General features: G+C 36.5%; 2 protein-coding genes across 3 annotated transcripts in view; both read left to right on the plus strand.

Moving 5' to 3' along the window:
• The window catches only part of LOC134845642 (damage-control phosphatase ARMT1-like), a 41009-nt gene extending 27557 nt beyond the window's left edge, over nt 1-13452 (plus strand). Inside the window, exons 3-6 of the mRNA XM_063862657.1 lie at nt 11-249; nt 621-774; nt 11778-11924; nt 12274-13452. Of these exons, the coding sequence (XP_063718727.1) occupies nt 11-249; nt 621-774; nt 11778-11924; nt 12274-12933 (1200 nt within the window). The 3' untranslated portion in view covers nt 12934-13452. The remainder of the gene's footprint in view (nt 1-10; nt 250-620; nt 775-11777; nt 11925-12273) is intronic.
• A 6191-nt stretch (nt 13453-19643) lies between these two features.
• LOC134846939 (hornerin-like) overlaps nt 19644-26728 on the plus strand; it is a 112122-nt gene continuing 105037 nt past the window's right edge. For both annotated transcript variants that reach the window (XM_063864380.1, XM_063864382.1), the window contains exons 1-2: nt 19644-19914; nt 20670-20945. In XM_063864380.1, the coding sequence (XP_063720450.1) occupies nt 19657-19914; nt 20670-20945 (534 nt within the window). In that variant the 5' untranslated portion in view covers nt 19644-19656. The remainder of the gene's footprint in view (nt 19915-20669; nt 20946-26728) is intronic.

A 26728-nucleotide genomic window follows, 5' to 3' on the forward strand; every position in this document is an offset into this window, starting at 1 on the left:
TGTGGTTTAGGCGGCGAGAGAGGACAGTTCGGATGTGATCAATAGACTGGGTTCCCTCAAGTACGACCTGGAACACAACCGGGCACTGAACAGTGTGTGTGACGGCAGACCAGACAATGCAGTGTGGAATGAGATTCTGAGAGAGGAGACTGAAGCGAACAAAGGCACCCCTCCCTCCTTCTTCCACACTGCCTGGCTCTACAGCGAGTGCTACATCTACCGCAAGATAGCAGAGGCATTCGCATTCAGGTTAGTCCACACGCACACAATCATAGACAGACAAGTTGGACTAAGAAACACATGGGAGATGGACTAGAGACGGCGAGAGAGTGTTCTGAACATTTGCTCATGCTTCTCACTCTATCCAAATTTAGGTCGAAGGTGTACATTGAACAATTGTACGAAAGTGTTGTTGTTTAGTGAGATGGTTATCACCACAAGTCATTCAAAACTGATCCAAAAGCTCCTAGGAACACATGAAACGATCGACAAGAGAACATCGTGTTGTTTTTGTTGTTGTTTTCCTTCCTTATGTAACAGCTAGTCTTCAATGGTCACATGGCCTAATCATCTCAGCCAACTTTAGTAGTGGGCATTCATATTGGCTTGTTGTGTTGCAGTGCTTCACTGAGGAGCTTCGACTGGTTTGGCCAGCAGAAAAGCAGAGCATACCAGGAGTCACTGGCAGCCTCATGTCTATTGGCAGAGTGTGTGGTGAACATGGTCTCAGATGACCAGCAGCCAAACCAAACCCATCTCTCAAAACTACTCAAGGTCATCTACAAAATCTTTGCTGTTAATTGCTCACTATTCCCATTGCATATCGACTGAGAGTTTCCTTGAACACGAATCACTTCAAAATGTCTAAAACTGATTGAATTGTGACATTTTTCTCCACATGCTAATTTCCGGTTTTGGGAAAAATTTTTGTGTTCGCTTTCAACCGCACCTCACCCACTCGGTCACTTCCGGTCCTCAGCCTTGGTTTTTTGGATAATCGTGTGTCTTCTTACTTTTTTCGGCTTTAATAGTTTTCTGCTTAGGAATTTTTGGCCTTTTTCTACCGCTTGACAAGAATTCCTCCTATGCTAATTTAACATTCTTTTGTCTTGGTCTGTGTTTTTTCAATGTAGCTTTATCATTCTTTAAATCTAGTTTTTTCGTCAATTTCGAGTTTTTTTCTGATTGTATTCCAAGTGACGTGAAGCTCCGCTTCTCAGTGTAAAAATTTTCTCTATGCGGAATGAAATTTTTCACATTTTGATTTGTTTTCAGACACAAAAAGGTTTTTAGGCAACTACAAATTTGTACAACTACAAATTCGGCTAAAATTCTATACAAAAAAGCGGAAGAAAGGAATGAAAGGAAACTGAAACCGAGAATAATAAAGTAGAAACAGAAATCGCAGCGGGAACATAACGGATTGATTACTTTGAAAAATAATAAAGTTCATGTCTCGGCTAGTACTTCCAAAATAATAGATCACTACATAAAGTTTTGAGTAATTTGAAGTTTTTCTTTCAGAACTGGAAAGTAAACCACTAGCAATAGCATTAACAGAGACATGTTGCAATGAAAAAACGAACGAAAATGCGCTAGTTCTAATTGGATATCAAAAATATTGCATGCAATAGAGTAAAAAGAGGTGGTGCGTAAGAATATATATCATAAAACAACACGAATATCAAATCATAAAGAGGAGAAAAATTGGTTTTAACTGATTTACAAATCACCAAACTTTAGAATAGATGAAACTTTAGACATTCTACAAGAACACATTCTGAGTGTAAAAAGCCAAACTATTTGCAAACACATACTTTGCCGAGATATAAAAATATATATGATTGAAGAAAATAAAAGTACAAAAAATTTCTAAACACAATTATTTCAAAGATTGCAGCCAAGATTAACGAGCAACCCAATTAGAGAAACCGCTAAATCACAGACCCTAACGCTAAATAAAATAATGAATCCTGCCGTATGCAGTTATCTTGTCAGGCTGTTCAATCGTTGCTTTTAGGAGCAGTACTTAACTCGAGCTTTGAAAATTGCTATTAATAACGTTTTTTAAGAGTAATACCGTTTTCTAAGAGTGGAAACAAAGATAACTGTTGAAACTACAGACCAGTCTCTCCTATTCCGTTGATCAGTTGAGTGCTTGAAAAATTAATGTTACAGAGTGAAAAGTTTTATTTTATCTCAAACAATTTTGATACTAAATCATTTTGGATATCAATCAAAAAAATTAACAGTAGATGAAGTTTTGGATGTTTTTGAGATCATTTCGAGAATTTTATCAGCTAAAAGTGATGTTGTATATTCTTTTATGGTTTCTAAAAAGCATTTGATACCGTTGATTACTCCATTCTTGAAAATTGTTGTCGATATGGCTTTAGCAATTCATTTCGGAATTCTGAAGTCATATCTTGAAAACAGATAATAAAATGTTGATTTTGAAAAACATTTATCTTAGAAAAGTTCGATAGTGTGAGGGATGGCCCCAAGGTTTATTGCTAAGACCCCTACTTTTTCTGCTTTTTGTGGATCTTCCTGAAGTACCAATTATTAAATAACCATTTTCGCAGATGACACAACATTGATTGGAACTGTTAAAGATGAAGGTAAATAAATGTCCAACGAGTTACAGCGCATTTTGTTTTGGATAGAGAGCAATAAGCTTACAATAAACGAAAGTAAAAGTAAAATTCTTCGGGTCAAAACTAAACTGGAAAATAAAGTTCAAGAAGCAAATATAGCATCAGTACTAACAAATGAAATGAAATTCCTAGGGGTGACATTAGACAACACTCTTGAATACAAACAACATATGAATCACTTGATAAGTCGATTATCATAACACACAGGCAAAGTTTATCTCTTTAAACTGTTTTTGAGTCAGAAATCTCGCTTAAAATGATATAAGGCTTACATTCAACCAGTTTTACAAAATGGATCCAGACGACGCCGCCTTCCAGTGGTGGATCCGACATCTTGGGCCCCACCAAGATGCAAATGGCGTCAAGCCCCCCCTCCCATTGGGTCGGGAGAAGCTCAGAAATCTCCGGGTTTTCGGTTACGGAGCGTCTGAAGCCGGCCAGGCTGCTCCGTCTGCTCATCCTTATACTACTACTCCGCTCCGGCATTAATCCAAACCCTGGTCCAGGGCCTTACTTTTGCTCCCCTTGCTCTTTCCGCATCAAACGCACCCAGCCCAGTGTCTGGTGCCACATCTGTGGTTACATTCACCTTAAATGTAGTGGTCTTACCCACCCCCAACTCCCAAACTTGACCACCCCCAACTCCCAAACTTGTTCAACTTCCCTAACCGCCCCCCAACCCCACCTCCCTAACCCACCTCCCCCTCCCACCCTTCCCACCTCCTCGAATAAAAATTCCTCCTCCCAAAATCGCGCAAATCGTAATCGTGTAAATAGTGTAAATAACTCAAGTTCAAACAACCATTTTAATCATACTGCTGTTAATAATGTAAATAGTTCACCACACCCCGCCAAAGGCCTTTTAAAAATCCTTCAATTTAATTGCAACGGTATCTCCGGAAAAGCACCCGAAATTGCTGCTTTCTTATCTCAAAATCAAATTCATATTGCTGTCTTCCAAGAAACTAAATTAAGAAAGAAATCTCGAAACCCCTCACTAGGCTCACACTACACTTTAATTAGAAAAGATCGAGAAAAAGAAGGGGGCGGTCTTCTCATAGCCATACATGAGTCGATACAATACGAAGAAATAAATATTAACAACGATGGAACACTAGAGGCTATGGGCATATCAGTGGTAGCCAGTTCATCCAAGCTTCGTATTTATAATTTCTACATCCCCCCTCGCTCGAGCTGTCCCCCTGGTTACTCTGCGTCCCTTGCCGAACTACTTGAACCTGGGGACGCCTTAGTACTCGGGGATGCCAACGCACATTCACAACTATGGAACTCTAACATCGAGGAAGATCAACGCGGCTCTGTACTTAGCAATGAAATAACCGAATCCACCTTTGCACCATTAAATGATGACACACAAACCAGAGTCCCTTTTAACTCAGAAAACCAACTCTCGTCACCAGATATTTCCCTCGCATCCCAATCGTTCTTACTCTCCACATCATGGACCCCAATTAAATCTCTAGGATCAGATCACCTACCCATTCTTCTAGAACTACCCTTGGATGATTTTATAAATTTTTCACCTAAAAGGACTTTTATAAATTTTTTAAAAGCAGATTGGATCAAATTCACAGAGGAAATTGAGGAGGGTTTCTTTTCAGCGGTTCCACCTTCCGGAGTTGCCGCCGGAGAGAAATTCTTGAGGGACCTGGTGCTCAGGGCAGCACGCCACCACATCCCCGCTGGCCGTATTCGCCACTTCACTCCCTCTCTTTCCCCCGAGTCCACTGCCCTTGCCGCCGAAAGAGATTTAAGCCGACAACAAAATCTCCCCCCAGAAGTCATATCCCAACTGAACTGTAGACTCATGAAACAGACAGCAAAGGACAAAGAAAATAAATGGCGAGAATTCCTCCGGACTTGCGACTACCGCACTGGTGCCAGAAAGTTCTGGAAAGTGGTACGCTCCTTAAATGGATCTAAGCCCGTGGCAGGAAGACACCCCATTACTTTTGGTTCTAAACCCATACACTCACCTCGTGATATTACCAGCTCTTTTAACAAACAATTCACCAATGCCAGACCCCACGCCTCTGACAAACTCCTTCGTATAACGAGAAGAAAAATTGCCAAACTACCGCTGTCAGACAGCCCAATTTTTACCCCTGAAAATACTAAACAAGCCATTGCAGACAGCAAACCATCGCGAGCGCTAGGTCCCGACGGCCTTTGTAATATACACCTTAAACATCTCGGCCCACTTGCTACTCAATACTTAACATACCTTTTTAATATCTCTTTGTCCGAAAACATTATCCCCCAAATTTGGAAAAATTCAAAAATTGCACCGCTTCCAAAGCCCAATAAGGATCTTAAACAATCAACATCTTACAGACCTATATCCTTACTCTGCCCAGCAGTTAAAATTCTGGAGAGGCTCGTTCACCCCATCTTTACCAAACATCTCCCCAACGCCAAACACCAACACGGCTTCCGCCCTTTTCACTCCACCGCCACAGCTCTCTCCACTCTCGAATTTTACATTTCAGACGGTTTTAACCAAAATCGCCCCCCTAAACGTACGGTACTGGCCACACTTGACTTATCTAAGGCTTTCGACATGGTGTGTCATCGCTCACTTGTGGAACTCGTTCATGACACCCTCCTCCCAAGAAGTCTAGTCCGCTGGCTAAGTAATTACCTTAATGGTCGACAGGCTGCCACCTCATTCCGTGAACACACATCCCCCCATCGAATAATCCACTGTGGCGTACCCCAAGGTTCTGTTTTATCACCCATACTCTTCAATTTTTATGTCCATGATGCACCGCCACCTCCCGATAATGTAAACCTTGTTTCGTATGCAGACGATTTCCACCCCTTCGCAAGCAGTTCCAATATTGATATCGCCTCAAATTCCATCAATAGCTACCTAAAAAGGCTCTACGATTTTTTCACCTCACGCAAACTAAGTTTCGCGTCCTCTAAAGGATCAGTTACACTTTTCTCCTCTTATAACAAAGAATTTAATAAAACACCTAGTGTTCTTTTAAATAACGAGGCGCTACCCCTAAACAAAAATCCAACAATCTTAGGGGTGACATTTGATCCAACACTTTGTTTTGCCACTCACTGCAAACAATCCGCTGAAAAGGCCAGACGCAGGATCGGAATCCTGAAGGCATTAGCAGGATCAACCTGGGGTCACTCCAAAGAAACCCTCCTCCTAACTTTTAAAGCTTTAATTCGCCCCATACTTGACTATGCAGCCCCCGCATGGTCCCACGCATCAAGTAACACCTCCATAAATTGCCTGCAGGTTGCCCAAAACCAATCCCTTCGCGTTGTTACTGGATCAAATCTAATGAGTTCCACTGCCCACCTGCACAGTGAATCTGAAATCCTAACGGTCAAAGACCACCATACCCTTCTGTCATCTCAATTTTTTATCTCTACCTATCGTTCCCACCATCCCATTAATTTTATACATTCACATCCCCCTCCTCCCCGTCTACTTCGCCCCTCAATTATAAGCTGCTTCAAAGAAGACACCCAGAAAATTTTAACCGACTTTTCAGTCTACGCAAACCACCCTCTAGTTCTGGACGACCGAGACGAAGTCTCCACTTTTATTTTTAACTACTACAAACCAATTTTAAAAGACAACCATACCTCCCTTGTAACCAAGTTCCTAGCCGAAACCCCTCCGTCTAAAGTTATTTGTATCCCTCCCCCAAAGATTGACCCCTCTGAAAAATCTCTCCCACGTCCCACGCGCTGTAAGCTCTCCCAACTCCGGTCTGGCTACAGCCGGCTCCTTAACACTTACCTATCCCGCCTCGACAGCTCCATCTCCCACCTTTGCCCAACCTGTTCCCTTGCCCCCCACACAACATGTCACCTTTTCAACTGCTCCCAAAACCCCTCCCCACTCACCCCAGCAGACCTGTGGCTTCGGCCGGTAGAGGTTGCTAAGTTCCTTGACCTGGAGACAGAAGAGCCCAACCCGACCCGCGTGGGCTAACAACAACAACAACAAAATGGAGTGCTGTTATATGGTCTGGGAAAGAAAATTGATTTGAAACCAATGAACTACCAATGAATTCAGAAGCCGTAAAAACAGTGAATGAGTCAAGGGTCGTTCAGAAACATGCGATCATCAAAGTTTTTGTTTTAAAAAACTTAAACAAAACATCAGCGGACTGTGAAGACTAGAATAATTTTCTAATTAAAATATCAAATCCTGATTAATTATTTAATTAAATTAATAAATCCGGAAAAGTTATCCAATTAAAATGATAAATTCTGCCGCATGCAGTTATCTTGTCAGGCTGTTCAATCGGTGCTTTGAGGAGCAGTACGTAACTCGAGCTTTGAAATTTTCCGCTAATACCGTTTTTTAAGAGTAATATCGTTTTTTAAGAGTGGAAAGAAAGATAACTGGAAACTGTTGAGCAGTCTCTCTTATGCCGGTGATTAGTGGAGTGCTTGAAAAATTAATCTGTTACAGAATGAAAATTTTTGTCTGACCACAAAAAGTTTTGTCTCCAAATCATTTTGGATTCCAATCATAAAAATTAACAGTAGATGCAGTTTTGGATGTTATTGAGATCATTTCGAAAAGTTTATCAGCTAAAGATGATCTCGCATCTTTCTTTAATGATATCTCCAAAGCATTTGATATCGTTGATCTTTACATTCTTGAAAATTGTTGTCGATATGGCTTTAGCCATTCATTTCATGGAATTCTGAAGTCATATCTTGAAAACAGATAATAATATGTTGATATTGAAACACAGTTATCATAGAAAAGTTCTATAGTGTGCGAGATGCCCCAAGGTTTGGTGCTTAGGCCCTTACTTTTTCTGCTTTTTCTGGATCTTCCGGAAGTACCAATTATAAGATAACCATTTTCGCAGATGACACAACCTTGTTTGGAGCTGTTAGAGATGAAGGTAAATAAATCTCCGACGAATTAAAGCGCATTTTGTTGTGGATGGGGAGCAATATTCTTACAATAAACGAAGGTAAAATTAAAATTCTTCAATTCAGGTCAAAACTAAACTGGAAAATATAATTCAACGAAAGTATTAGTTCTAACAAATGAAATTAAATTCCAAGGTTTACATTAGACTACTCTCAAATACAAACAACTTATAAGTCACGTGATAAATCGATTGTCTTTACACACCGGCAAAATCTATAAAATTTATCTCTTAAACTGTTTTTGAGTGAGAAGTATCATTTAAAATTATATAAGCCTTACATTCAAACAGTTTTAGATTATGGAGTGCTGTTATATGGTCTGGGAAAGAAAATTGATTTGAAACCAATGAACTACCAATGAATTCAGAAACCGTAAAAACAGTGAATGAGTCAATGGTCGTTCAGAAAACATGCGATCACGAAAGTTTATGTTTAAAAAAACAAGCAAACTATCAGCGGCCTGTGAAGGATAGAATAATTTTCTATTTAAAATAATAAATCCTGAATATTTATCGAATTAAATTAATAAATCCTGAAAAGTTATCCAATTAAAATGATCAATTCTGCTGCATGCACTTATCTTGCCAGGGTGTTCAATCGGTGCTTTGAGGAGAAGTACTCAACTCGAGCTTTGAAATTTGCTACTAATACCGTTTTTTAAGAGTTATACCGTTTTTTAAGAGTGGAAAAAAAGATAACTGTGGAAACTGCAGAGCAGTCTCTTTCTTGCCGGTGATTAGTGAAGTGCTTGAAAATTAACCTGTTACAAAATGAAAATTTTTGTCTTATCCCGAAAATTTGGACAACAAATCAATTTGGATATCAATCAGAAAAATCAACAGTAGATGCAGTTTTGGATGTTTTTGAGATCATTTCGAAAATTTTATCAGCTAAAGATTATGTCGCATCTTCCTTTATGATATCTTCAAAGCATTTGATACCGTTGATCACTCCATTCTTGAAAATTGTTGTCGATATGGCTTTAGCAATTCATTTCATGGAATTCTGAAGTCATATCTTGAGAACAGATAATATTTTGATATTGAAAAACAGTTATCATAGAAACGTTCGATAGTGTGTGGGATGCACCAAGGTTTGGTGCTTAGGCCCTTACTTTTTCTGCTTTTCTGGATCTTCCCGAAGTACCAATTATAAAATAACTTTTTTCGCAGATGACTCAACATTGTTTGGAGCTGTTAGCGATGAAGGTAAAAAATCTCCGACGAATTCAAGCGCATTTTGTTGTGGATGGAGAGCAATAATCTTACAATAAACGAAGGTAAAAGTAAAATTCTTCAATTCAGGTCAAAACTAAACTGGAAAATAAAATTCAACAAAAGTGTTAAAACTAGCAAATGAAATTAAATTCCAAGGGTTACATTAGACTACTCTCAAATACAAACAACATATAAGTCACGTGATAAATCGATTGTCTTTACACACCGGCAAAATTTATAAAATTTATCTCTTAAACTGTTTTTGAGTGAGAAGTACCATTTAAAATTATATAAGCCTTACATTCAAACAGTTTTAGATTATGGAGTGCTGTTATATGGTCTGGGATAGAAAATTGATTTGAAACCAATGAACTACCAATGAATTCAGAAACCGTAAAAACAGTGAATGAGTCAATGGTCGTTCAGAAAACATGCGATCACGAAAGTTTATGTTTTAGAAAACCTGAAAAGCAAAACATCAGCGGACTGTGAAGGCTAGAATAATTTTTAAATTAGAATAATAAATCCTGAATAATAATCGAATCAAATTTTAAAAAATCCTGAAAAAGTATCCAATTAAAATTATAAGTTCTGTCGCATGCAGTTATTTTGTCAGGCTGTTCAATCGTTGCTTTGAGGAGCAATACTTAATTCGAGCTTCGAAAATTGCCCGAGTAATACCGTTTTTTAAAAGTAGAAAGAAAGATAACTGTGGAAACTACAGAGCAGTCTTTCTTATTCGGGTGATCAGTGCAGTGCTTGAAAAATTAATCTGTTACAATGAAAATTTTTGTCTGACACCAAAAAATTTTGGCTCCAAATCATTTTGGATATCAATCAAAAAAATTAACAGTAGATGCAGTTTTGGATGTTATTGAGATCATTTCGAAAAGTTTATCAGCTAAAGTTGATCTCGCATCTTTCTTTAATGATATATCCAAAGCATTTGATACCGTTGATCACTCCATTCTTGGAAAATGTTGTCGATATGGCTTAGGCAACCCATTTCATGGAATTCTGAAGTCATACCTTGAAAACAGATAATAATGTGTTGATATTGAAAAACAGTTATCATAGAAACGTTCGATAGTGTGGGATGCCCCCAGGTTTGGTGCTAAGGCCCTTACTTTTTCTGCTTTTTGTGGATCTTCCTGAAGTAGCAGTTATAAAATAACCTTTTTCGCAGATGACACAACATTGTTTGGAACTGTTAGAGATGAAGGTAAAAAAATGTCAGACGAATTACAGCGCATTTTGTTGTGGATGGAGAGCAATAAGCTTACAAGAAACGAAGGTAGAAGTAATGTCAAAACTAAACTGGAAATTAGGTCAAAACTAAACTGGAAAATAAAATTGAACATTAAAGCATTAGAACTAACAAATGAAATGAAATTGCTAGGGGTTTTATTAGACATTTCTCAAATACAAACAACACATAAATCATTTGATAATTCGATTGTCATAACATACACGCAAAATTTATCTCTACAAACTGTTTTTGATTCAGAAATTGTTTTTAAATTTATTTAAGACTTACATTCAACCAGTGTTACAATATGGAGTGCTGTTATATGGACTGGCAAAAAAAATTGATTTGGAAAACGTTGACATAGCGCAGAACAGAGTTTTACAAATTCTTTTTTACCTAAAAAACGGAAACCCTACGAATAGTGAAAAACTAATGCAAAATATTTACTTGTAGAGAATTTCATTTATATGATTTAATGAAAATATTAGCAAGAGTATTGAGAAAACAACACACTTTTGACAGTATTAACGAGTGTATATGCGCTGATAAGCTTGGGCCCTGTTTTTTGAGACTAATTAGAGCAAAGGACTAAAGACAAAAGCCGATACCTATCAAAACAACAATTAGCTTCAGGATCAGAAAATTTTTAACTTGCTAATAAAAATCGATAAATCAATTTTGGTGGACATAAGGACAGCAAAGACTCAAAAACTTAGGAAAAAATGTTCCATCAGTTTCTGGATATGTATATAATAGATAACAAAGACTTTTTTGGAATTATTCTGGCAAGCGGTTTTTCTTTCTCTCGGTAAATAAACAGTGTTTTGCGGGCTTTTTAAAATTTATTTTATGGGTTACGGCAGGCGTTTTTGTGTGATAAAATAGTAATAAACTTTATGATTTATTGATTAGCATAAATATTTTTGCTCTTGAGGTGTCACTCGACATGCTAAACGCCTTTGATGTTCTCCCAAGTGTTTCCATATACTTGGAAACTAATTTATTATCATTATAGGCGTCAAATGTGATCGTTAATCAAGATGCACCGGATGTCTTCTACTTTCCCTTCACTCGCAAAATGTTGGGATCTATTACAAAGTTTTTTTCCGCCGATTCGAAAAATATGGAGGAACTGTATCGGATGTTTTAGGATGGGTTGAGTGATATAACCAATTGAAGCCTTTTCAGTCGTGATTTGAGCGACCTTAAAAATTTCAAAAATTAGCTCAGTATTGAGAAAAATGGTTTCAAATTTCTGATTTTTTTTTTCAGTTTTGAGCGAATAAAGCGAGTAAGCAGGCTCACAAAAGCTTAATTATGCTTAACTTAAGCTCTGAAAAATTAGTTTTAGGCAAGTAGAATTAGTTTTTAGAGTTTTTTAGCGCCAATTAGGTAACTAAAACCTTACCAAAAAGTTGAATAAATTTTCTGCAATATAACTTGAAATAAAAAAATTTTGATGTTTTTTTTGGTTTTTTTTTGTTTCTTCAATTTTTATCCAGTTTGCTTAAAATACTATGACTGTCGAATAGGCCTCAATTATAGTTACACCTCTGATCCTTTTTATCACACCACGCAAAAAAAATACTAATTTGACGAAAAAACTTTTGTGTAGTATTTTAAAGACTGGTTCGAACATTCTGTGCTACTTGCTACCCTTGTTATCGTTATGTGACTGGTGTGCCAATTTGACTTGTCCGTGTGTAGATGAGTCTGTGGGGCAACAAGTGTGACCTGTCCATCTCGGGTGGGGTGTCCAACTCACAGAAGGAGGACCCCCTCAGCCAGATCGAGTGTCTGGATGAGAACGTGCTGCTGGACGACAGTGCACAAGTGTGGCAACTACTGTCTCAGGTGCAGCGCCTACTTCTTCCCTGTTAACTTATGATCAATCAAACAACATTCTCTTTCTTTGGTTTTCCCATTCAGTCTACTTCTGCATTGCTTAGACCAAATCAGATCGGCTTCCTTTTTTTAGAAGGCGCAACAAACGTATTTTGAAGGCTTATTTAAATTCTGTCCTTCCGTATTTCACTGCTTACCTCTTAAGAGCTATTTTTGCTGTTTTCTTGCTTGTGTTTGTGTTGCAACCACACAAACACAAGCAAGAAAACTGCAAAAATAGCTCTTTAGTGCTGCTTGCCCCTGTATTTCATTTTAGTTTCATGTAAAATAGATAAGAGTTGGAGGAAGTGTGTTGCAGGAGCGAGCGAGTGGAGATAGTGTTGTTTGCGTGGACATAGTTCTGGACAACTCTGGCTATGAGTTGGTGACTGATCTGGTGCTGTGTTATTACCTGTTGAAACAGTGGCCCGACCTTCGTGTCATTCTCCACTGCAAACAGCTTCCCTGGTTTGTTAGTGACGCCACTCTACACGACGTACACGCTACTCTATACCGCATGGCTTCTTCATCAGCATCATCGTCAACGTCACACACACAACTGCAGCAGGTGGCTTCCTATCTGCAACATCAATTGTTCATCACCCATAGACTCTCTCTAAGTGCAGACATGTTCTGGACTCTTCCCTGCAGTATAGAACAGATGCACAAGTATGACCCGTACCTGTTTCGCCAGCTGGAACACAACAGCAATCTGCTACTGTTCAAGGGAGACCTCAACTACCGCAAGATCAGCCAGGACAGAGACTGGATCCCCACCCATACCTTCTCGCCCCCCTTCCCAGTGCCCCTGTGTGCAGTGCGCACTCTCAAGGCAGACACCGTGTTCGGACTGAGTGAGGAGAAAGTGAAATGGGCCACAGATCGAGACACCCGCTGGATGCTGAGTGCCAACTTCGGCGTCATCCACTTCATGCAGCCACACAAACACATTGCAGATAACGAGACCGACGCTACTTGATGTGTTTCAGTTACTCATGTGCAACTGTTTTGCTGTCGTAGTTAGAGTGTCGTCTATATCTCAAGCTCTACCTGACACAGGGGACCGTGTTGTATTCTAGCATCATCTCCACCAAATTGGTCTGGACCTCTCAAAATTGTGAGGGAATTTTGAGCTAACTGAGCGATGCTGGGTCGTTATCGTTTGTCGTCGCTTCGTTATCTAATTTCAACACTCCATCATATATATTCGCTTGATTATCAATCATATCTTGTTAAACAAATTCGAATAAAATTATTCAGGTTATGTGCTCGTGTTGAGGCAAATAGATTACTCTATGCCCGTTGGTTCTGATAAATGGCTTTTCATATTTTCACTAGAAGCTATATTTATGTTGAAGGCTAATTGGAACCTTCGTTTCAGGTTTATAAGTTATTTTACAATTATTTACAACGACTAGCTAGCGAGCGTAATGTTATATTACGAATTCATATATCTGACATGCAAATGAAAGTGTTCACTTGGTGAAATTTTTTTGCAGTTTAGCCTTACAATAGCATAGAAACTTGAATGTCATGCGTTTATTTGCGTTATTGATGGCTAGTATTTGGATAAATTCAAGAGCTTATGGTGCAAATAGAAGGACGTAAGACTCTAACCTACTGGTTGATGGTTTTGTTGTGACACATGTCAAAAGTTTCTTTTGCAAGGCTAAATTTGCGTTTTCGTTCAGAATTTCATTTTTTTCAAGCTTTTTTGCAGTTTTTTTTTGTGTTTGCCAATTGCAGCTTTGTCTCTGCGTTGAAATTGTTAAAAAATTACGCCTGCGTATTGCAAACGTCATCAAATCGGAATATAGACTTTTTAGCCGGTTAACAGCTAATTTAAGAAATCATTTTCAAGGCGTTAATCCGCACTTGTGGATTGGAGGTAACACACATGCCTGCGAATACGAAAATTCTTGTTTCAAAACTGGCCAACACCTGGCTTTTTAAAAGGAAAGTTTTTGTACAAAAAATATTGGTCAGATTATGTTGGGTTGTATGCTTATTAGGCTTAAATTTTTTTTTAAAGTTTCTCCACTTGCAAAAGTAAGTGACTTGTAATTGGGAATAAGACTTGTTTCCCGTTACAACATTTCTTACAAACTCTGCTTATATGATCATCTCTGATGACCTGCTCAGTTTCTTGAAATTTCAAATAAAACTACCTCGTCGACTCATATATAGGTCGTGATGATTTTTTTTCAACAGGTCTTAAACTGTGTTCAGGCTCGGATTTACACTTTGAGAGTAATGAACGTAGTGAAGACTCTTACATAGGTCTTGGTTCTTTTTTTCTAGGGAAAATCTTAAAAAAGTCTCTTATAACTACAGATGTGCATTCATAGGTATTGATGCATTTATGAATGCACTTCGGTATGTATGCACTTTTTGAGTTCAATTGAAATTCATCTGCTGAAAGGGACGTAAATAGCACTCTCTAAAAAGAAGGAACGTGGAAATGGTGCAAAAAACGTGAATGATTTCTAGTTTCGAAAGTGGAATTTAATTTTTAGATTTCCAGAGGAATAAAGACTTACATTTTGATCCAGTTTTCTCTAGTTGGGTTCAAGTTATCAATATCCCGCTAATCATAATTTGTTCCAGAAACTCAAAGATCTCAACGTGTATCTGTTTTTTTCTTTGAAATTCGAAAGTTTATTCGAAAGTCAGTGTTTTTTTAATGTTTACTTGCGTTCATTACTTTTTTCCAATCTTCGATTGGCTATGTTTTGCGATCTGACTTTTGATTTATTTTAAGGTTCACTTCTTTTCCTTTGTTAAAATGAAAGTAAATTCCATTATCGAACAATAAAAATATAAAAGTCACGAAAAACATGATAGCTTTTTATTTCGAAAATGGAAGTTTAGCTTTTTGTTCCCAGCTAAATATAGCTAATGATCCATTTTTCTCAAATTGGGTTAGTTTTATCAAAAAATATCAAAAGACTTGTCTAGAAGTTCATTGAGTTATAAAGCAATCAATTCTTTTTAGAAATTCGAGAGTTCAGATTTTTTCGAAAAAAAACGAAAATTAAACGCGCTTTGAACTATCTCGCCACGATTAAGCTTTTTCAAAGTGTTATTTTGAGCATGCGTACGCTATAGCTTATCTGGAAATATTTAGTCTTGCGAAAGCAAGTGTCTTGTAATCGGGAAATAGACTTTTCTCATATACAATTTTTCTTATAAATCTTACTTGCTTTATTATTAAATCTTAACAAGTTTTTGTGTCGTAAGGTTGGGGTTTGAGTCTCGGTCGTACCTTGTTTTTTTCAGTAGGTTTGAAATTGAACTTGAATTTCGTAGATTTTAGAAGTTCAAGTTTTAGTTTCCTTGTGGTTGATGATTGAAATTTTTCCATTTTTCTGCTGGCTGTTTGAAATTTTAAACGTGCATTTAACTATCTCGCCTTCAATAAGCTTTTGCCTATCTGGTCATTATTTAACTTTCAATTATATATCGACTTGTTTTATTGTACTCATACAATTTTTCAAGTCATTTGCAAGTGTTTGTGCTTAATTAATTTATCAATCAGTCAGGTCTTATTTTCTGTTTTTTTTTTTCGGAAAAGTTAAGAGAAATCAGAAGCGATACGGCGAAAAATCGAATTTAAGCGTCAACTTTTTAAATTCAATTCAAGTTCGTTTGGTTAATGAAAGGCATATTCGCTCTCCTATAATAAAAGTGTAGATTTTGGGACAGAACCCGGATTTATTTGTTACCTATATATGCCGCGTATGGAGAAGGGTACTAGTGTCGATGAATGAAGAAAAAACACGTAATAAGGCCATTGGACATAGGTAAATGGCAGGGCATTTAGTTGTGTAACTACCGAAGTGAAAATTGCGCCATAAGTTTCAAAAGTGGCTAATGAGTTTGAAAACTCCCAGCGGAATATATAAATACCTGATGAAGCATTTGTATCAAATGGACTGTTTATATTGCAAAAATTTTAATCATAGAAAATTTTCCTTTTTCTGTCTTTGTTTATTGACGTGTTATCTGTCTAGTTGCTTTTCGTTTTTCTTGAGTCTCAAGAGCTCCTGGCGGTTTGTTGCTGAGATTTGCTAACTGAAACTTCGCTTCGGTGTCAATAGTTTCTTAATAACTCCTTATTCATGTATATATATTTTTTACTTAGTGTTTTTTTTCATATGCGTTATTATTTTTTCGTTTTGTTAACCGAATAAAGGCTTCATTACGCTGGCGATTAGCGGCCGGGACCTGTTTTTTATGAGCTGAAAATTATCCGCGAGTCAAAAAACCTTTGTCGGACTTCTTTGTCTGCTTTTTTGTTTTACCAAATTTGTCTAAAATTTTGGCTTTTATTACTCAAATTAGAAAATATTTCATTGTATTTGGGTTTTGGACAAGTAATTAAGTTTCAAGAAATTTCGCCGATTTTTTTGCTAATTGATATTTTTGATGCTGTTCATTATACGTTTTTGAATGTTTTTTTTTAAAACTTCAAGTAGTATTCAGTGCTTTTGGTGGAGTGGTAACACCCATGCTTGAGACGACAAATCCCAGAAGTTCGATTCCAGTCCGGACCTGTGTTCCGTGGAAACTGAAACTTTTAGATTATCCTGGAGCTTCATGTCTGCTAATTTTTGTCGGCTTAGGCCGTGCAGAAAGTTTCGGTTTCTTTCAAGCATTTTAAAAGTTCTTAAAAAAGTTTCTAACGGTGAAAGTAATTTTGCCTGCGACTAGCGGATGCCTACGACTAGCAGTGCTCTGTTACCCAATTGGGTTCGTTAACTGTCCCCTCACTGTTTCTGGTGCTTCATTTTAAATTCTCGTTGTATGCATATTTACCATTAACAATGAGAGATAAATTCTTTCTTTCTTTCTTTCTTTTGTTCTAGGAATTTTTTGGTCTTGGTTATGCTTTTTTTAGGTTTTAAAATTTTTGATTTCGTCTCTTCATTAGCTAGTAATCATAGTCATTTATTTTTGTATCGCAAGTGATGCGGGGCTTTGTGCAATTTTTGGAAAAAGTATTCTTAAGTTTTCAGAGTTTTGTTCTTTTCTGGTGAAAGTTTTTGCGTGTTTTTCTTTGCTGTTACCAAGAGAAATTTTGAAGATAATCACTTTCAAGTCCATCGTTAGGCGATTTGTAATTTCAATTCAAATTATTTTGCTAAAAATAAATCAAATTTCGCTCTCTAGTTATGAAAGTGTAGACGAGCAAAAGATATGAGTGATTGACTTTTGTCTCGAATGTGGTTTTTAAGTTTTCGATACCCATCAGTGGAAAAAAAAATACTATTGATCTGGTGTTCTCAAATTTTTGTTTTTATTTTTTTTTAGGAATCAGCTCTTTTTAAAAGGGAGAATAAATACGTCCTTCAATTACAAAACCGCAAATTGCGGATAAAACTCTGACTAGTCTGGAGAACGAAATTTAATTTTCAGAGTTTTCTGCGTAATAAAAAATGATTAGCTATTAGCTTTATTTTCGACTGTTTTTTTTTGTTTTCTGGTAGTATCTTTATCTGTAGTTTTATCAACAGCTTTGTCATGGCCTATCTAGGCCTGCCATGTTGGGCTTAAACAAATCTTCTAGTGTGTTTTTGTTACTTTCAACAAGTGTGTTTACTTCAATCGGGATATTTCCATAAACATTAATTTTTACGATTCTCTAACAAAATGACCTTGTTTTATTATGGAGCCTCAATGTCTTTCATGCGCTTCTCACTTGGTCTAGGTGTTACACACACATTTTCTGGTCTTGAGGTATTAGGGTGGGGTCCCAGGCTGAACTTGAATTTTTTCTGGGAAGCGTGGGAAACGATTTTTTTTGGAAACTTGAACAGTCGGTCCTTTGTTTGTCTGCAAACTTCCAAACCGCTGAATATATTTCATTTGAAGCTTAACTTTCCTTCTCATTTAATCTATTTCATTTATCTGTTAATTGTAAAAATATCCAATTCTGATTTTGTATAATTTCTTTTTTTTTTCGTTTCCTTTTCGTTGAAGTGGTTTTGGCTTATGTTATATCGGTTTAGTTAATTTATTTTGCGTCGTTTAAAAGACAACAAATATTGTGCTGCTTTTTTGTGTGTCAGGAGTAATGGGGCGTAGTTCTTAAACATTTAACCTCAGATTTTTTGGTTTTCAAAAGCTTTTTGGTTTTCGGGTCAAGTGCCTTCTCCCCAATTGCTGACGGGTAAATGATTTTGATTGCTTATTTTTGCTGTGATTGTGTTTTCTGACATGTTTCCTTAAAATGAACATCCTAGGAGACAAACGTTTGGTTTTTATGCAGAACTTTTTTCATCGTTTTTATCCTACTGTTTTTTCGACATAGTGGCTCAAATCCTGTGTTCTGGCCGTTAGCTTGCAATGCTGAGTTTATGTTTTTATCTGATCCACCTCGGTGTAAAATTTGAGACTTGGATCGTTTTATTTTCAGGTTTTGCGGGCTGTCAAGTATGGGGTTAAGATTTGATACTATAAATATGACTACAAATCTTTCAGGCTTCGATATATTGTGATTTTTATAGAAATTTTGAATATAGTGTCCGAAATATTCGTAGTAAATTAAAAATTTACAGGAAATTTGTTGGTTTGCCACGTTTATTTTGTTCAGCAAAGCTGGGAAGTTTGGACTGAAATTTTGAGACTTCGTAGTTTTTAAGGTTTCAAGTGTTTTTAATCTCTTCTAGTGTTTCATGATCAATGAAAATTTTTGTAGCTGCCTTTTTCTAAGGACCTACATAAGATTGTAGTTTAGAACCAGTCTTATAGAAATAAAAAGTTTCTATTTTTTGAGATCCCGATGTTTTCATAAAAATAAATATTGCTCTATAGAAATGTTTAACCCTAACCTCGTGTACTTTTTTTTTATATATAACTTTGTTCATAGGACTCATCTCCTGCATCCTCGCTTCACCAAATTTCTTTTATTACACATGCATAGCTTGTGTTATAGTATGAACTTTTTTTCCAAGCTAAGTCGTGAATATTGTTGCGATGTGTTCATTTTGAAAGTATTAAGTACAGCCAAGATTCAAAATAGACTATTGTATTACAAATAGCACTTTAGCTTCACGGTATCATGGATCTGTAGCGTAGAGGTAGGGAAGGAGACCAGCAACAAAATAAGACGGTTCGAACCTGGGCAGGTTCGGATGTTTTTAACGATTTTTTTGTATATAGTTAAAATGTGTCCGCTCTATAAATTGAGGCTTGTTAGTTGGTGCTTATGCGTCATAATTGCAACTTCGCCTCTTTGTTATAATTGCAAATTCAATCAGCCATCCCGCGCATCTGGCTTAAACGTAACACATCTGTTTGATACGGCAAAGGGTTTGGTTCGAAATCGGTCGGGACCTGTATTTTTTTTGCTAATTTGAGTTTCTGTGCTTTTTCAGATTATCGTACTTTTTATGAAAACATAATTTTTTTTTATTTGATTTTTCTTTTAGTTTGAATTTAATCACAGTCATTCAGTATTATATTGCAAGCTCAGTGTAAAGAATTTTCCTTGAACCTAAATTATTGGTTCTGTTTTTGTATGTATTAAAACATAATCAGATGGAAAATCGGCAGTTATCTTAAAGTGGAAACGAGCTGGATTGCGTGTCGTTTGTGATAGTAATTGCTCTTTCTGTTTGTAGGTCATTGTTGTTGGACTGTGTGTTTCTATGAGTAGTGGATGAAAGATGAAGTGATTTCAGATTGAGCTTGGTACTGAATGAACTCTGTGCCTAATCAGCAACACCCCAACACCCATGCACAGCAGTCATCTGCATCAAATCAACAACAGCAACATATGCAGCAGCAACAGAATGTGGCCGCAGTCGCTGCAGCAGCTGCTGCTCAGTTCTCAGCTGGGCCCCCACCCCACCATCCTCATCACCATCAATTGCTGCAGACATACCACCCCCACCCTCATCTCATGCTGGACACCAACCTCCAACAACAACAACAGCAGCAGACACATCAAAGCAAGGTAGGCTCTCAAGTCAGCCCCTTTTCCTTGAATATTTAGGCGGCTGAAGTTTGAAAACGACAAAAAGTCCACTTGGATAAACTGAACAGAAATTTAAATACCACAAAAATCGATCCCATCAGAGTCTTACTACTATAAAAAATATACCTAAAACTTCAGAAAATATGCCAATTTATAGAGCTCCACAAAAGCTTATTTCGGCACAAAAAGTCGTAGTCTGAAATAACGAAAAATTTATGTCACTTTCAATGTCCGAGAAAATTTTTGGCTCGATTGTGTCATGCTAGTAATGAGAATTGATCTAGAATCGCCCTGTCTGAACTTCGTTTGAAACAATGGCCACTCCCAGCTTCTTTTAGAAAAATATTTTGGCCTTTGAACAAGTGAAAGCGTTAAAACTTTGACCGTTTTATGGAAACTACCCTTTGAAATCTGAAATGAAAAGGGTATTTTTTTTTAAATGAAAAGGTTGCGAGCATTTTCTCTGCAGAAGCGGTGACTCCTTTATTTTTTGCAATATTTCGTTCGTTTTTTTTGAAATAAGCCATTGATCCAGTTTTCTCAGCTATTGTTTTTATAAAGCCAGCAAAATTGATTGTTTTTTTTTTTGAATATTTTTGAGGCTGAAGTACCAAGTATGATTGAAACTTACAGAGCTACTGGCATGCGCTGCTGCCTGCTCTCCTTTAGTTTTGTACCCTGCTTGTTGTTGATGGCTTTACTTCTATGGTCCATTGTTAATCAAGTCTGTTCAGAGTGGTTTCATGGGCTACCAGACGTACCCTTACATGCTGCACCCAACAGCAGTCAGTCAGCATCAGCAGGCCACCGGACTCCAGTTCCCCTCCCCACAGTCGACAAGTGGAGGGGGAGGGAATAGAGGGGGAATGGGGGCTGCAGGCAGCACCAGTGGAAGTAGTAGAAGAGATAAGGCGCAGTACCATCATGGACCAGCCTCACGCATGCAACACAGCCAAGGAGCCAGCAGTCTGAGCATAGGAGAACCACATCACTCTCACAGACCCAAATTCGTTAGTGTCAATGCTCAATAGCATATTCGTCCTTTACTCAATGGTTGTAACATAACAAGTCCAACAGATAACAACATCGACTATAACAAGGATCTAGATAACCCTTAATTATGGCTGCAGTTGAACAAATTAACGCTTAAAAACCATGAGGAGGTTCGCCTTAAATCCAATGCAAATTATAAAATCAGCTCTGTAAAGATTAACAATTTTACCCAGAATCACGATACTTAGCATCAACTGAATTTGGCGAACAGCAGCTCGAGCTCAGCAAAATATGCAGGCATTGTAATTGACGCAAACCTTAATTTCATGGATAATACCTATGTTTTATCGATTAAGATATTATTTTAATCAAAAACACCTTAAAATTGACGAAACGTTTGATAAATCTGTTTATCAGCATGGAGTGTTACTATGGAACGGAAAACAAAACGGATTACTTGAAACTATAAAAACGGCTAAGATCAGTTTGGAACAACTTTTCAAACTGAGGAAACTTGCTAGTATACTTTCTTAAGAGATCAGCACAGGTGATACTATTTAGGAGATTTGGATAATTTTTTACACAGCGAACTTTAGTGAGCGTTAGTGTTGTACTACGACTGTTCTGTTCTTCTAAGCTAAGACTTTTGAGGCACCTTTACGGCTTTTTGTTAGCATGTGATTTGTTTTTTGTGCAGTTTATGGATTCTTTTTTGTTGTGCTCGTATAATTTGATAAGTGTGGATTTCTGTGTAGGTTGATTAAAGTCAATTCAAAAGATGAGATTGGAGATATACTTTTTAGAGTTCGAATATTTTTTCCTGCAACCTATCAATTTTAGTCTGAATTTTTACGCTCTGTAATTAAAGTCGTTTGAATCAGGAAATGGATAGTTCTCCGTTTCAAGTTTCAAAGTTTTAGTTCGCATTTCTCGATTCTGTTCAGTTGAATATCTGTTGTATAATATATGTTTTTTATTCTCGCTAGGGAAATTAAGCTTCGCATTTTCGTTAAGTTTTTTTGGAACTGAATCAGCAGTTGTTATTTGTGATTAATTGAATCCATTCTCTGAATCGGGTAATGGGATTTGCAAGGCAACGTTTTGTTGCTTTATGATCCCTGTACCCGGTGATTTACTGTACAAATTCTGGTGCATATACTACAATTTAACGCGAAATGACATACCAGCGATTTCAGGCTGTACTTTCCACAAATCTTTTCTAAAGCTTCTGGGAATTGGTTTAAGTTGAATGTTAATCGGTTTCTTATCAATCCTTTTGTATCCTGTTTTTTCTGCAGCTTTTGGAATATTTTTTGTTGTTCTCGATTATTTTGAAGTATCGATTTCTGGGTACATTGATTCAAATCTCTTAAAAGTGACTTTTGGAGATATACTAGTCAATATTTTAATTATTTTTTCCTGTAAGCCTATCAATTTTAACCTGTTTTTTATTCGTTCTCTAATTAAGGTCGTTTAAATCAGGAAATGGATATTTCTCCGTTTCAAGTTTCAAAATTTTAGTTCACATTTCTCGATTCTGTTCAGTTGAATTTTTTCTGTTGTATAATAGACGTTTTTTGGTTCTCGCTAGGGAAATTAAGCTTCGCATTTTCCTTCAATTTTTTGGAGCTGAAACTGTTGTTGTTGTTTGTGATGAGCTTAATCCATTCTCTGAATCGGGTAATGGGATCTGCAAGGAAACGTACTGTTGCTTTATGATCCCTGTACCTGGTGATTTACTGTACAAATTCTGGTGCATATACTACAATTTAAAGCGAAATGACATACCAGCGATTTCAGGCTGTACTTTCCACAAATCCTTTCTAAAGCTTCTGGGAATTGGTTTAAGTTGAATGTTACTCGGTTTCTTATCAATCCTTTTGTATCCTGTTTTTTTTTCTGCAGCTTTTGGAATCTTTTTTGTTGTGCTCGGTTATTTTGATGTATCGATTTCTGGGTACATTGATTCAAATCTCTTAAAAGTGACTTTTGGAGATATACTAGTCAATACTTTAAATATTTTTTCCTGTAAGCCTATCAATTTTAACTTGTTTTTATTCGTTCTCTAATTAAGGTCGTTTAAATCAAGAAATGGATATTTCTCCGTTTCAAGTTTCAAAATTTTAGTTCACATTTCTCGATTCTGTTCAGTTGAATTTTTTCTGTTGTATAATAGACGTTTTTTGGTTCTCGCTAGGGAAATTAAGCTTCGCATTTTCCTTAAATTTTTTGGAACTGAATCTATTGTTATTTGTGATGAGCTTAATCCATTCTCTGAATCGGGTAATGGGATCTGCAAGGAAACGTATTGTTGCTTTATGATCCCTGTACCTGGTGATTTACTGTACAAATTCTGGTGCATATACTACAATTTAAAGCGAAATGACATACCGGCGATTTCAGGCTGTACTTTCCACAAATCTTTTCTAAAGCTTCTGGGAATTGGTTTAAGTTGAATGTTACTCGGTTTCTTATCAATCTTTTTGTGTCTTGTTTTTTGTGCAGCTTTTCGAATCTTTTTTGTTGTTCTCGATTATTTTGAAGTATCGATTTCTGGGTACATTGATTCAAATCTCTTAAAAGTGACTTTTGGAGATATACTAGTCAATATTTTAATTATTTTTTCCTGTAAGCCTATCAATTTTAACCTGTTTTTTATTCGTTCTCTAATTAAGGTCGTTTAAATCAGGAAATGGATATTTCTCCGTTTCAAGTTTCAAAATTTTAGTTCACATTTCTCGATTCTGTTCAGTTGAATATTTTCTGTTGTATAATAGACGTTTTTTTGGTTCTCGCTAGGGAAATTAAGCTTCGCATTTTCGTTAAGTTTTTTTGGAACTGAATCAGCAGTTGTTATTTGTGATTAATTTAATCCATTCTCTGAATCGGGTAATGGGATTTGCAAGGCAACGTTTTGTTGCTTTATGATCCCTGTACCTGGTCATTTACTGTACAAATTCTGGTGCATTTACTACAATTTAACGCGAAATGACATACGAGCGATTTCAGGCTGTACTTTCCACAAATCTTTTCTAAAGCTTCTGGGAATTGGTTTAAGTTGAATGTTAATCGGTTTCTTATCAATCCTTTTGTATCCTGTTTTTTCTGCAGCTTTTGGAATATTTTTTGTTGTTCTCGATTATTTTGAAGTATCGATTTCTGGATACATTGATTCAAATCTCTTAAAAGTGACTTTTGGAGGTATACTAGTCAATATTTTAACTATTTTTTCCTGTAAGCCTATCAATTTTAACCTGTTTTTTATTCGTTCTCTAATTAAGGTCGTTTAAATCAGGAAATGGATATTTCTCCGTTTCAAGTTTCAAAATTTTAGTTCACATTTCTCGATTCTGTTCAGTTGAATATTTTCTGTTGTATAATAGACGTTTTTTGGTTCTCGCTAGGGAAATTAAGCTTCGCATTTTCCTTCAATTTTTTGGAGCTGAATCTATTGTTATTTGTGATGAGCTTAATCCATTCTCTGAATCGGGTAATGGGATCTGCAAGGAAACGTACTGTTGCTTTATGATCCCTGTACCTGGTGATTTACTGTACAAATTCTGGTGCATATACTACAATTTAAAGCGAAATGACATACCAGCGATTTCAGGCTGTACTTTCCACAAATCCTTTCTAAAGCTTCTGGGAATTGGTTTAAGTTGAATGTTACTCGGTTTCTTATCAATCCTTTTGTATCCTGTTTTTTTTTCTGCAGCTTTTGGAATCTTTTTTGTTGTGCTCGGTTATTTTGATGTATCGATTTCTGGGTACATTGATTCAAATCTCTTAAAAGTGACTTTTGGAGATATACTAGTCAATATTTTAAATATTTTTTCCTGTAAGCCTATCAATTTTAACCTGTTTTTATTCGTTCTCTAATTAAGGTCGTTTAAATCAGGAAATGGATATTTCTCCGTTTCAAGTTTCAAAATTTTAGTTCACATTTCTCGATTCTGTTCAGTTGAATTTTTTCTGTTGTATAATAGACGTTTTTTGGTTCTCGCTAATGAAATTAAGCTTCGCATTTTCCTTCAATTTTTTTGGAACTGAATCTGTTGTTATTTGTGATGAGCTTAATCCATTCTCTGAATCGGGTAATGGGATCTGCAAGGAAACGTATTGTTGCTTTATGATCCCTGTACCTGGTGATTAACTGTACAAATTCTGGTGCATATACTACAATTTAAAGCGAAATGACATACCAGCGATTTCAGGCTGTACTTTCCACAAATCTTTTCTAAAGCTTCTGGGAATTGGTTTAAGTTGAATGTTACTCGGTTTCTTATCAATCTTTTTGTGTCTTGTTTTTTGTGCAGCTTTTCGAATCTTTTTTGTTGTGTTCGAATAATTTGAAGTATCGATTTCTGGGTACATTGATTCAAATCTCCTAAAAGTGACTTTTGGAGAAATACTATTCAATATTTTTAGTATTTTCTCCTGTAAGCCAATCAATTTTAACTTGTTTCTTATACGTTTTCTAATTAAGGTCGTTTAAATCAGGAAATGGATATTTCTCTGTTTCAAGTTTCAAAATTTTAGTTCACATTTCGCGGTTCTGTTCAGTTGAATATTTTCTGTTGTATAATAGACGTTTTTGGGATTTGCAAGGCAACGGGTAATGGGATTTGCAAGGAAACGTTTTGTTGCTCTGTGATCCCTGTATCTGGTGATTTACTGTACAAAGTCTGATGCACATACTACATTTTAAAGCGAAATGACATACCAGCGATTTCAGGCTGTACTTTCCACAAATCCTTTCTAAAGCTTCTGGGAATTGGTTTAAGTTGAATGTTACTCGGTTTCTTATCAATCCTTTTGTATCCTGTTTTTTTTTCTGCAGCTTTTGGAATCTTTTTTGTTGTGCTCGGTTATTTTGATGTATCGATTTCTGGGTACATTGATTCAAATCTCTTAAAAGTGACTTTTGGAGATATACTAGTCAATATTTTAAATATTTTTTCCTGTAAGCCTATCAATTTTAACCTGTTTTTATTCGTTCTCTAATTAAGGTCGTTTAAATCAGGAAATGGATATTTCTCCGTTTCAAGTTTCAAAATTTTAGTTCACATTTCTCGATTCTGTTCAGTTGAATTTTTTCTGTTGTATAATAGACGTTTTTTGGTTCTCGCTAATGAAATTAAGCTTCGCATTTTCCTTCAATTTTTTTGGAACTGAATCTGTTGTTATTTGTGATGAGCTTAATCCATTCTCTGAATCGGGTAATGGGATCTGCAAGGAAACGTATTGTTGCTTTATGATCCCTGTACCTGGTGATTTACTGTACAAATTCTGGTGCATATACTACAATTTAAAGCGAAATGACATACCAGCGATTTCAGGCTGTACTTTCCACAAATCTTTTCTAAAGCTTCTGGGAATTGGTTTAAGTTGAATGTTACTCGGTTTCTTATCAATCTTTTTGTGTCTTGTTTTTTGTGCAGCTTTTCGAATCTTTTTTGTTGTGTTCGAATAATTTGAAGTATCGATTTCTGGGTACATTGATTCAAATCTCCTAAAAGTGACTTTTGGAGAAATACTATTCAATATTTTTAGTATTTTCTCCTGTAAGCCTATCAATTTTAACTTGTTTCTTATACGTTTTCTAATTAAGGTCGTTTAAATCAGGAAATGGATATTTCTCTGTTTCAAGTTTCAAAATTTTAGTTCACATTTCGCGGTTCTGTTCAGTTGAATTTTTTCTGTTGTATAATAGACGTTTTTTGGGATTTGCAAGGCAACGGGTAATGGGATTTGCAAGGAAACGTTTTGTTGCTCTGTGATCCCTGTATCTGGTGATTTA

This window comes from Symsagittifera roscoffensis, chromosome 5 (genome assembly GCF_963678635.1).
Source record: "Symsagittifera roscoffensis chromosome 5, txSymRosc1.1, whole genome shotgun sequence".
NCBI lineage: Eukaryota > Metazoa > Xenacoelomorpha > Acoela > Convolutidae > Symsagittifera > Symsagittifera roscoffensis.